General features: G+C 45.1%; 1 protein-coding gene across 1 annotated transcript; it reads left to right on the top strand.

Annotated features, from left to right (window-relative positions):
• Positions 1–1,456: 1,456 nt before the first annotated feature.
• LOC310684122 (zona pellucida sperm-binding protein 3-like) lies at positions 1,457–10,080 on the top strand (the record flags this gene model as incomplete). Its single annotated transcript, XM_083454600.1, has 9 exons — positions 1,457–1,523; positions 3,085–3,263; positions 3,876–3,988; positions 4,904–5,007; positions 6,938–7,109; positions 7,583–7,694; positions 8,172–8,355; positions 8,826–9,035; positions 9,744–10,080. 9 exons carry the CDS (start codon positions 1,457–1,459, stop codon positions 10,007–10,009), a joined length of 1,407 nt encoding a protein of 468 aa, XP_083310726.1. The 3' UTR covers positions 10,010–10,080.
• Positions 10,081–12,956: the final 2,876 nt, after the last annotated feature.

Genomic DNA, 12,956 nt, shown 5'->3' on the forward strand with positions numbered 1-12,956 from the left:
GACTTCTCAACAGCTGCCCATGATTAAGACTGTAATCCCATTCACACACCTGGACGGAAGCCTTAATTAACTCAGTGGGCCTTACTTCTAAGTAGACATGCCTAGGCTTCTGCTGCACTGCTTCAATTACTACCATTTACTAGGGAGTAAGCCCCACTGAACACAGTTAGACTTGGACTACAATCCCAACCATGCATCTAGTCCTATTGGACTCAATGGAGCGTACTCCCAGATAAGTACATTTAGGATTGCATCTGCCCCTCTCCCTTGCTGTAAACAACCAAGTGGTTGTATATGTATATGCCATGATTCAACATGCTCCCCCATTTGGTCCTCGAGCCTGAGAATGAAGGACTCACCAAGTCTTCCATATACAAACGATCAATGATGAACTTTCACAGGCGGTTTACATAGGACAGAGCCTCTGAGGTTATTATAATTGTTTCATAATGAATTGCTAGGAAATGGCTACCCAGTTGAGAAAGGGAAATAGAACCATGAATGAGCAGGTTCCATTGGAGAATGCAGAGACACCTGAGCAATGCATGGACTATAAATGGAGCCAATGGGAGAGAAGGACACTTTCTTTCCCACCTGGCTGGTAGCTGTGAAGGATGGAGAACCACCTATGGCTGTGGGCTTTATTTCTTTTAGCTGCTGCTGTTTCTGCCCAAAATAACTCTGGTAAATGCTGGGGGAAGAAGGGGAAGTTGAAATTCTCTTGTGTGGAAGGGTTAACTAGGAACTGTTGAAACTTCTTTTTTTTTTTGTAATGGTATGCTAACTCTCATGGGGTTGGTTTTAATAGGTGTTGACTTTGTCTTTGCTGTTAGATGCTTTGTGTTGTTCTTAGAGGAAATTCCTCCTGTTATGAAACCAGCCAAGGTATAAGGTCATTAAAAAACTAGTCCGGGCAGTGATTGGTGGCAAATGTTTACTATGAAGCTGCCTGGTACTGGCCTGGATTGATTGACTGATCTAAGTGGAGATAGCTGGACAACTTTCTTTAACTTGCATTGAATTCATGGGGAGGTTGTTTCATGCTAGCAGGCTAGCTTTACTAGCTAGGGCTAACTAAAATGGGTGAGGGGGAACATTTGAATCTTCCAGAACTCTTCTTCAGACAGGCTGTTACTCAAAATGGGGGATAGATGTGGAATGAGGAAGAGAATAGCCCTTTATGATAGAAATACCAGAATGTTATTGGATGGAGTAACCAAGATGTAATGAGCAAACATATGAGTTACCGTATTTTTCTATGTATAAGACTAGGGTTTTTTTTACCAAAAAAATAGGTTTAAAATTTGGGCTTGTCTTATACACAGGTAGTGCTGAGGGGTGTTTTCTTAATTTGGAGTCCCCCAAAATAGGGGGTGTCTTATACATGGGGGCATCTTATACACGGAAAACTATGGTATGTTTCACAAAATGAGAAGTGGGTGTGGGGAAACTGGCCATGAAGAAAGAGGCCAAAGGTCACTGGAAGGTGGGGCAGCAGCAGCTTTCTGTTGAATCAGGCTTGGGTAAGGACTGTGACCTCTGTGGGGCTTCCTCTCTGAGGAAGCATACAAAGCGGAAGGCCATTAATTAGACTGCACTGCACCAGGTTTCCAGTTGCACACTGGACAACTTGGACAAAGCAACAAAAGGAGCCATTCCCCACAATTATTTTGAAAACTTAAATGCCAGCAGTTACTTAGGCTCTAGTCCAGCCAAAAGCAGAATCCATTGAATTGCTGTGAGGCAGACCTCAAGAGAAATATGTGGTAGGCTTTATATTAATAAAGCTGAAGATAGATTTTAGGTGGTGCACTAGGTAGATAGAAGTTAAATTGGGTATTATTGGCTAGTGCTTGGAGGGTGTGAAGAAAACCCATTCCTTTGGGTAGTTTTGCCTAGTGCCTGGAGGGCCCACCCAGTCCAAGGTGGCAGGTGATAATCCTCTGCTTCTAGCATACTTCTCGTCAGTGTTTTCTTTTCTGGGGGTACTCAAGGGTATGCAGCACCAGCAACTTTCCTCCCAAATGTTAAGAGAGTGGCACTTGTTATTGTTATTAATAATATTTTATTATTTATACCCCGCCCATCTGGCTGGGTTTCCCCAGCCACTCTTAGCCTTTATTGGCATAAGTTTAAACAATAAAATCATACAAAGTCATCCAAATACATTAATAATCCAAACACATACAATATATAAAAGACTTGATAGCCACCACTGAGAAAATCAGTGATGTGGCACTTATTGTAACAACTTCATAGTGAGTACCAGCGCCTTTTTTCTTATTCAAAAAAACGAAACACACACACACACACACACACACACTGCTTCTCTTGATAGGCTAAACTTTCCATTCTCCAAAACACGTACAAATTGTAGGTCCATCTGGGGTGGGGCCATCAAAATGTCACCACAGGATGTTATTAAATATAATGTCAAAAGTAATTAACAATTTTTTGAGTCCTTAAAGTTGACTTTGTGACCTTCTGGGGAACTTTTTTCAGCCTGATGGCCAAGTTTCCCTCTAGTTTTTTTGTTGTTTTTTTGTTTTGAAAAAGCAAGTCTCTGAACATGTGCAATTTCATGTCTTAAGCTGAAACCCGCTTGATGAATGATAGCACTACCAGGAGCACAGGAATACATTGGGGTTTGCTTCTGCTGACCTGATGCTGAACCCATTTACTTGGCAATAGGTCTGTTTTATTTTAGAAAGAGAAAACTTTTTACAAGTAAAAAACAAACAAAAGAAGCATCTGTAACTGTGTACGTATCTCTCCGACTGCTCCCTAACTGCAAATTCTTAAAATTAAGACGGGAGGATGGTGTGACAACCCCAGTGCATCATATCATGGCCATACCAGGCCAACCAAGGTGATGATGTTTGCTGCTTCCCCCATCACCTGCCACTCTCTCTGGCATCCTATTTCAGGGATTTCAATAGGCGTCTGGAAAGCAAGATGCAGGCTGAGAGGGTGCTTGGCCTACTAGCTGCCATATTGTTTACAGTAACATATTGGTTCTGTTCATGACTGTAAAATGATGTGTGTCAGTGTTCACTAAATGACCCGTCCTTGTGCTTTCTGCAGTGTCTGTGTCATGCGGCAGCTCGCACGTATTGATCACAGTGCCGGTGGATCTCTTTGGGACGGGCGTGGCTGTTGGCGTTCATGAACTGACCCTGGGATCTGGCTGTTCCGTGACTGCTGTTTATCAGGATGTGCTGCAGCTGGAATACCCTCTCCATGCATGTGGAGCCATCAGAGAAGTAAGAAAAGCCTACACAGAATTGAGGAAGCTGGACTAGATGGATCTCGAAGATCCCTTCCAAATCTAGGATTCCAGGATCCTTTGTGACTTGTCTGGGTTATATACAGAGCTGTAGCTAGGGGGTGGTGAGGTGAGCCCCCACCAGGGGCGCAGGCGAGGGGGGCGCAAAATTGGCTAAAAATATATCCATAAATATGTCTATAAACAAAATATTGATTATTGCCTCATAAGAAAAGGTTTTAAATAGAGGATGAGTTGAATGGGGTTTTAAATAGAGGATGAACTGAATGGGGTGGGGCAAAGGGTGATGAGCAGAATTTCTTTAAATGCTCTTTCATGAAATCTAACCTGATTGTGTCATAGCAGTTTGACACCAAAATATAAATTTAACATTCTAGCATTATGCTGTGTAGATGACAGCTTCAGTGGACTTTGGGGGGTTTGCACTTGCCTCTGTACTGCGTAGCTTTGATTTCTGCTTTGAACAGCTGGGTGGTAAGAAGACTGGGAGTTTATATAGGCTCGATAACATTGGGTTTTCCTGAAATGCTATCTCGTTCACAGTCTTGTAAAAGATCCTAAAGACTTACAACTTATATCTGGCTCCTAGTTCCTCCCAGACAGTATCCACTATAGAAATGTTCTCTACTACATACCTTCCGCTGCAAATGGTGTGATCCGGACCAGTCAGTTCTCACATCCCATAGATTGTTTCTACCTAAGGTAAGTCTTGGTTCTGGAAGGAATATTGTGCAAGTGAGAGATGCTGGGCTATCTATCCCATTGTTCTTCCTCTTCCTCTTCCTCTTCTTCAGATTTGCAAAAGACAATAAGCAAAGCAGCAAACTAAAATACATTTTTTAAATTTAAAAAACCCAGGCATAACGGTAAGGAGAATCAGTGCTGTTTTTCTAGAAAGGGAGGTCCTAGAACTCACCATGAACGCCTCGCTCGTTCTCTTAGAATGGCCATGGCACCCCTGAGAGGTGCCAGAACTGAGTTCCGGAGAGTTCTGGCTGGGGGGAAAAAGCCCCAAGGAGAATAAAAATAAAAGAGCTAGAAAAAGAATGAGTAGCATAAATGTGTAGCATATTTTCAGTCATGGGATACAAGGTTCATATGTATACAAAATATATCCAGGACTCATAAATGTCTCCAGATAAAATCATGTTTAGTAGGAATATGCCAACCATGAAATTGTTTTGTCACATAAATCACAAACAGCCCCCAAACAGATGCAAAGTCTGAGGGGTCTGCAACGCCTCTTGCAGCATGCCTCTTATGCTTTTGATCACACCTGGTCTCCAAATACTTAAATGTGTGGATCTAGCTTCTCCCATTGGCTATCTGGCCAAGGTAGCATCTTTCATTCTAGGAAGAATGTTTTAATGGATGGATTGTGTTAAGGAGATGTTGAGATGTCTTAGTGTCTATCCCTGAGGTTTGATCCTTAGCAAAGTGTGGCAATTTAGTCTGCAGCTGCTAAAACACCATGTACTTTGGGGGCCTACAAGGATAATAACAGCATGCAAAAAGAAAGAAGAGGCATGTGATGCATAAGATCTGTCCTACAGAAAGAGCAATAAGCCTTCTGAATTATATAAGAAGGAAGTAGATGAAACCTGGTTTCTCTTCTAGGTCATGGAATGTCTCCTCACTTGGAATACAGCCCACATGGATCCCTTTCAAATCCACCGTGATGGAAAATCAGCGCTTGGAGTTTGCCCTTGAAGTCTATGACAGTGAGTGCTCTTAATCAGCTGGCTAGCATGCCTCTCTCCAATTTACAGTAGGCTGCAATATTAGTTAAACCTAGGAACAGTTGCCCACTTGATTAAACATTGGTTGGAGAGAGGTGACAATAGTTTATTTGGGAAACAAAAGGTGTTTTCTTATAGGGTCGTTTGCTTCTGGTGGACACGTGTTCCATTTGCACCTCTGCAAGGTTTTTGGGGGGGTTTTGTAAGCTTTTATACAGTAATGGCTGGTGGTCTTTGGCTCACAGGCTGCATTCACCCTTGGCCAGTTCCCTTGGCCTCGGCCCAGTATACCTGAAGGAGCGTCTTCACCCCCATTGTTCTGCCTGGAGACTGAGGTCCAGTGCCGAGGGCCTTTTGGCGGTTCCCTCACTGTGAGAAGCAAAGTTACAGGGAACCAGGCAGAGGGCCTTCTCGGTAGTGGCATCCACCCTGTGGAATGCCCTCCCACCAGATGTCAAAGAAATAAACAACTATCTGACTTTTAGAAGACAGCTGAAGGCAGCCCTGTTTAGGGAAACTTTTAATATTCAATGAATTATTGTATTTTAATATTTTGTTGGAAGCCACCCAGAGTGGCTGGGGAAACCTAGCCAGATGGGCAGGGTATAAATAAATCATCATGACCATCATTTATTAATATTTCAATCTTTTTGAGTCCATGGCTCCCTTGACCAACTACCTTCTTTCTGTGGCACCCCTGTGGCACTCAAGAGCCCAGTAATGTCACCCTTGCCTTCAGAGCTGGCAGCCTCTCACTCTTTTTCGAAAACCCTCCCTCGTGGAATGTTCCCTCTCCTCTCCACTCTCCTTGGGAGTCCTCTGGGCAGCCACTGCTGCTGCTCCTGGTCTCTGAGCCAACCCCCCACCCCAAAGAAAGGTGCCTCCTCATGCCGCCCCACAGGAGCCTGGGAAGAGGATGCCTCAAGCCTTAGCAGCGCAATGGAGACTGGCTGAAGGTGAATGTGAGGCCACCATCTTTCTCATCTTGGGAGGTAGCGGTGGGTGCCACCAGGCCAGCATGGTGGAATGGCTCCCCTTCAGCACCCGGCACTCAGCTCACAGGCAGGCCTTACACAGCAAACACAAGGCCAGTGCAATGCCTGTCTGCCTACCTGCCTGTCCGGCCTCCCACTTGTCTGTCCATTCCCAACAGCAAGGGATGGTGGACTGGCTGGCTGGACTCCCTTGCCCATTTGCTTGCTTACTCCAAGGCCACTTCAGCTCCTGGCAACCAGTACCCCCTGGCCAGCCCCAGAGGCCCCATTCACCTGGGGAGCTTGTGGCCAGGGCTGGTGCAATAAACAGCTGTGCAAGCCTTTGAGAAGCAGAGACTTGAGAAGGCATCAGAGGAGGGAGGGGAGGAAAGAGAGGGGTGGAGGCCACTGTTGCCTGTGGCACCCCTGGCCATCATTCAAGGCACCCCAGGGTGCCACCATACACTGGTTGAAAACCACTGCACTAGGGGGCTAATTGCCAGGGCTGGGCATGGGCACCTCATGCTCCTGCAGAACACATACAGGCACAGACACATAGGCCCCTCCTCAGCTGATCAGTCAGTGGAGAGGTTACATTATGCAGTATGTTTGAATGTTGAATGTGTAAGTGTATGACTAGAGACAGCGGATAAAACAAACACCATTAGATGTGCTGCTTGCTAAGTGTTTAATGGTTATTGTATTTGTTTAAAAACCAATAGAAATTTGTTTTAAAATGGAGAAGGGACAGCAGCAAGGAGGGAATGGCTTACACAGAAGGGGCCCATTGAAGACATCTTACCCAAGTCCTTCCAAATAACCTGGAAGTAGTACTGGCAGGTGAAGTGCTGTGTTCTAGCAAGGGAGCTTGTAGTTATGTGGCTCCTGGCTTGCTTCTTACTGACGTGTATGTAATGATTCTATGTTCTTCCTTCCAGGTACCTGGTCAGCACCTAGGTCTGACCCCACTTACTATCTTGGGGATCTAATCAACATCCAAGCATCAGTAAGGAAGGGCAGCCACGTTCCTCTGAAGATCTACATTGATGAGTGTGTTGCCCGGCCAAACGCTGAGTCCTCTGTGAAATATGAAGTCATCACAAACCATGGGTAGGAGATGGGGAGTGGCAGGCCCAGGCATGGGGGAATGGCAACAGGGGGAAAGAAAACTGGAATCGGTTCTATGGCTGTGACCACATTCAACACTGGAGTTAATTGAAAATGGGACTTGAGCTAGGGGTGGCAAAGCTCTTCTAAGCTAGGGGTGGCAAAGCTGTAGGCCCTCCAGATGTTTTTGGAGGGCAGCTCCCTTCAGCACTCACCAGCAGAGCCATGTGCTGCCGCCGCCATTGTGTTTAGCTGGATCCAGAGTTTGCTACAAATTGTTGTTGTGCAAAAGAAAGGAAGAGATATTAAACACTATATGCCTGTTGAAATAAGAGTACATTCACTTTTTTTTTTCTTGAAAGATAGATGTTTAGCTTTTTTAGAAATTGACCAGCTCTGCCATGAGTGTGGCACTCATACTAATAACAGGACAGAGGAAATTGGATCATTCATGCCTGCTTCTGTCTGTATTGCAGGTGCCTTGTAGATGGGCAGCAAAGCAACTCCCGTTTCCTCCCCACGCAGGAAGATGGAATCAGCCGCCTCCAGCTGGACACATTCACCTTCATTGGGGACTCCAACCACCAGGTTGAGGGGGAGGGGGGGAAGGGAACTGAACCGCCGATATGGGACTAGTACTACACTAGTTTTATGGTCAACTGCTGTTTGGGGGGACAGTGGAGTTAGTAAGCATGTGGAAAATCTAATGTCAACTTTATGGATGAGACATTGCCTCACGTCAATGAGTCTGTGTGAGTGATGAGGGCATCCTGCTGTTAGCCTTCCAATTTTCCCATCCTGTGAGGGCCCATGGGCCATGTTGTCCTCCCCTCCCCATTTATCTCACAAGGGGCTTGAATGGCACATCCACAATATCAGATGCATCCTAGTTTTGGCGGTGCTAGTGAGAGTCTTTGAGTCTCCATGCCAGGCATTTGCACTCTGCCACTGGGTTGATGAACCTGCCCTTGTGTGTGTCAGATTTAGTTTTGCAAGGTCCTCCCTAGCCTACAAATGCTAGGGACAGAGTCACAACCTAATGTACAACCTAATTTGATTGTCTAGATCTACCTCATATGTCACTTGAAGGCGGTACCTGTTGGCTCTGCGGACCCTCGCAACAAGGCATGCTCCTATGACCTCACTACTGCATCATGGAGTTCCTATGAAGGAGGAGATTGCTCCTGTTGTGGTTCTCCTAGTGGATGTGAGAGCAAGAAGAGGAAGAGAAGGCAACAGCAGAAGAAAGGTGAAATCCTCTCCCTAAAACCTATTTTGTAATCGTTGACTTTATGTACCTGCTAATCAAAAGGTTCAAAAGAATGACTGCCTACTGCAGAGATGCAGTTGGACTCCAACTTCCAGTATTCCCAAGTCACAATGGTCAGTGGTCAGGGATGGATGGAAATTGTAGTCTACATCTGAAGGACACCATGTTGACTTCCACTGGTCAACTGGCTCCATTTGGCGCCCAAACAGAAACAGCCACTTATTTGTAACTTGTATGGCTTCACTCACTTGTTTCACCATAAATGCTGGGAACAACATTTCCAACCATGTCCTAGATTTGGAGGAGAGTTAAAACAGCTTGCCCTGTTCATTTCTATACAAGAGCTGTACAGAGAAGGCTGAAAATACTGTGTTAAGGCAGTGGGGTGACAACAAATGGGCGAGCAGGTCTGGATTTGTGAGCCTTTGATTCGTGCTTCCTCCTTGCAGGATTGTCTGGAGAAGCCAACCTCAAGCTTGGTCCCCTTGCACTGAAAGGAAAGCCAACAAACAGCTCCTCCACACTGAATGACTTCAGCACTTCTGAGCTGATGTCTGTGGTGACCAGCTATGCCACACTCAAGGCTCCCCAGGCTGCTGAGTTGCCTGCTAACCAGAGGGTGACTATTATCGTGAGGGAGAGAGTGAAGGAAGGATCTGGTAAGAGCTCCAGAATTAATAGAGAATGGTCCAAACACAATGATAAATTTTTCAGCACAGCAATGACTTAAACTGACAAGACTAATTATGTACGTTAACATGAAACAACCAAATTGAGCTGCACAAAATCCTGGCATGTTTTTGGCCATAATATTTAGGAGTGAAATAAGATGGAATAAAAAAATAGCCCTCTTGCATTTTATAGCAGGGGGACAGGCCCTTCAGTTTGTCACCTAGGAATTCCATGAGATTTGAACAAGGTTCTTTCACTTGGGCCATATAGGATGGCATTATTTTGTGTAGACTTGGTGCAAGACAACTAGGTGTGAACAGCACCAACTCGGCAATAAACTGCTGTGTGGAGAAGGGCCTGTTATTGATGCAGTAGATGACGTCCCCTTTCCGTAAGGCTTGATTTGAGCCTGGACTCAGATCCAAAATCTGTATTTGCCCCCAGCAAAAGTGCCTTTTGGCATCAGCAGAGTATACTTTCCTTGCCACTGAAAAGCAACAACCAGTTACTTTGAGACTGGAGGCTTGTAGGTCTAAAAGCCTTGACACCCAGTAAGCTCTGTATTTTGTTGCACAGTGCCTTTCTAAATTTTGAAGTACAAATAGTTCTGTGGATGAAGTAAGGAACAACCAGCTTTATAACATCTTTGCGAACTGCCTCTGTTGACACTTCTTTTCCCTCCCTTCCGCCAATAGGGTTCTTCTTCCATTTCCCCTTCTCCATTGCCACCATGGTCATAATAACTACCTGTGCCTTCATTATATTTCTATCGATTATGGGCTGCTACTGCTCCAGCAGACGGTCCCGTCGTGGATATCGCATGAAGACCATCCGTGCGGCTTTGGTGGAAGTTAGTGCCGTTGCCATGGCACCTGCAGCAACTGGCTCAGTAGCTGTTGTTTCCACTGGGAAAACCAGAGCTATCTCCAAGAGACCTGACAGGAGAGCAGCCAGCAGCTAGTGGGCAAATGGCTTCTCTCTGAAGATTCAGCTGTTTAACAAATAAATGATTGACAGTGCAAAAACACAAAAGTATGGTGGCATTTTATTAAAAACTGTACACAAGGGATTTGAAGTGGAGTAAGCGGTTTAATTTTATGCTTCCAAACAACAAAATGTGTCATCTGAGGTTACTTTGGATAAACAGCTTGGAGGAACAGGTGGCAGCAGAGAGGCACATAATAATAACAGCAGGATTGCCTGTGACAAGGAAGTTCCTTGTCCCAACTTATTCTGCTTTTGATGTGCATATGCAATGACTATCTCAAAGGTGTACTCCTCTGCTTAATTGTGACACGAATGTGCCTTACCTTCGGATGGAAGCTAGTTTGAGGGGAAGAAGGCATCCAATAGCAGTATTTCTCAAGGAACTACAGGGTAGGTAAAGGTAAAAGATAAAGGTCCCCTGGACGGTTAAGTCCAGTCAAAGGTGACTATGGGGTGCGGTGCTCATCTTGCTTTCAGGCCGAGGGAGCCGGTGTTTGTCCACAGACAGCTTTCTAGGTCATGTGGTTCCAGGGTAGATATGGATTGTGGCTAATGTCCTGCTTCAAATACCAGCAATGGGAGAATACAGAGCCAGAACAAATGGTGATGTGTACACAGCTTAAATCCCCCAGGCCACTTACCAGACAACCATGAGCAATTACTCTACCTATGTAGTTCTGCAGCCCCACCCAGCCAATTGGTCAGTGTGAGGTCTCCATCAAACTTGCCTTGTGTTCTTCCTCCATCACCCATCACAGCTAGCAGGTACAAAGCTGCTATGCCACCAGCAGCCAAATATGCTTGATCTATGTCTGCTGGGCTGGGCCCCACTACCAGGTTGCAGCCTGATTTGAAGTGGATTTGCAAGAGCAGCATTACCACCATACAAATGTTTGGTAACACAGGAGTGGACTTGGGTAATCTTTCATAATATGGTGCGCTGTGTGAGGCCAAAATTTGGTGCCCCCAAATGGATCCTCATTTTTGCTCCCCCTTAGCTTGGCACTCCAGTCAGCAGAACCAACTACACCATCGTAAATCTTGCACTGGGTAACAAATTAACCCAAATTACCCAAACAGATGATTTGTTTTAAAGGGAGATCACACACAGAGTCAGGTCACTTTCCCCTGCTCAATTCCTAACTGAACATGCAGGGTTGAAAATTATTACCATTATTATTTATTAAATTTATATACCGTCCTGCACCCAAAGATCTCCTTAACGTGATGCGCCAAAGGTGAAATGCCCTTTGGTGTTGCTCCACTGGGGCTGACCCACCACCCATGATGGAGCCTCTTTTTACGCTGGGCAGAAAAGCACCGGTGCTGGGAACACACCCTGTGCCAGCAGCAGAAATCCCTTCCTGCGCTTCCTTCTTGACTTGCTCAGCACCAGCATCGCCACTGTGTGGCAGTACTGCTTCACTCAGGCCACACATAGGTCTGGTGGGGGTGGGCGGGAGTCAATAAAGTTCTTGGGTAACCACATTGCTAGAAGTGGCACCATTTGCCCTTCTCTTTCAGGTGAGAGCCTGTCTTGTCATCGACATTACCTGCACAATAGTGGTGGCTGTGATCAATGTTTTCTACTTGGAAGACATACCGTTCAGTCCCCGTTATGGGAATTTGAGGTGCAGTAGAACTGAGGAGTACTGTGAAATGGGGCATCAGGTTGCAGTGAGTACTTCCTGGGTCCAAGCTAGGTCTCTGTTTCCTCCATGAAAACTACTTTAGAATAAACAGTGCTACTGACATACAGATGTGGAAGCTGCATCAGAGGGGTGGTGGGTAGGGAGTTATTAATTGCCAGTATAATGCTGGCCACCCTCTCTTGTTTAGATGCATACAATAAATAGCATGAACACACCCACAAGTTACATTCTACAAGAAGAAAATTCATTTTCTGGGGTCACAGCATCTAGTGCAAATGCACTACAGTGGTCCTCAAACTTAATCCGTTCCAGAAGTCTGTTCCAAAACCAAAGCACTCCAAAACCAAGGCACACTTTCCCATAGAAATGAATGCAACATGGATTGTATTGTTAATTCTGCTTGTTTGCTTGTCTTTCTTTCTTTCTTTTCATTTGTAACTTTAAACTCCCAATAAATATATTTTTTTTAAAAAAAATAATCCATTCCAGAAGTCCGTTCCAAAACCAAAGCACTCCAAAACCAAGGCACACTTTCCCATAGAAATGAATGCAACATGGATTCACCCGTTCCAGACTTTTGAAAACAACCCCTAAAACGACAAGTTAACATGACTTTTACTATCCAGTGAGACCATTGATCAATTAAAGCAATAAACAATGTACTGCAGTCACACAATCCAGTCAGTAGCTGAACTGGGTTCCACACACTCACAAAAAACAAAACAAAAAGGCTACAAAAACGCAAAATAAATAGCAAAAACAGACAGACCTGAGTGTAACACTCAAAATGGAAGTGTGGCACTCAAATTGGAAGCGTACCACTCAAAACAGAGCACATTCAGCTTCTGAAAAAAGTTCGCAAACCAGAACACTTCCGGGTTTGCAGTGTTTGGGTTCCAAGTTGTTTGAGTACTAAGGCATTTGAGAACCAGGCTAACACTGTACCTACTCAATTCCGATTGTAGTGACTTGTTGGACTCCTGTTGCTCAGTCTGACATCTCTCTCTCATGCTAGGAACTATATGATATTTCTACTACCTGGGTGGTATCAGGTTTCTCCAAACTACAGTGGTACCTCAGGTTAAGAACTTAATTCGTTCTGGAGGTCCGTTCTTAACCTGAAACTGTTCTTAACCTGAGGTACCACTTTAGCTAATAGGGCCTCCCACTGCTGCCGTGCCGCCAGAGAACGATTTCTGTTCTCATCCTGAAGCAACGTTCTTAACCCGAGGTAATATTTCTGGGTTAGCGGAGTCTGTAACCTGAAGC

The sequence above is a fragment of the Podarcis tiliguerta genome, assembly GCF_965153285.1.
Source record: "Podarcis tiliguerta genome assembly, chromosome: 1".
Taxonomy (NCBI): domain Eukaryota; kingdom Metazoa; phylum Chordata; class Lepidosauria; order Squamata; family Lacertidae; genus Podarcis; species Podarcis tiliguerta.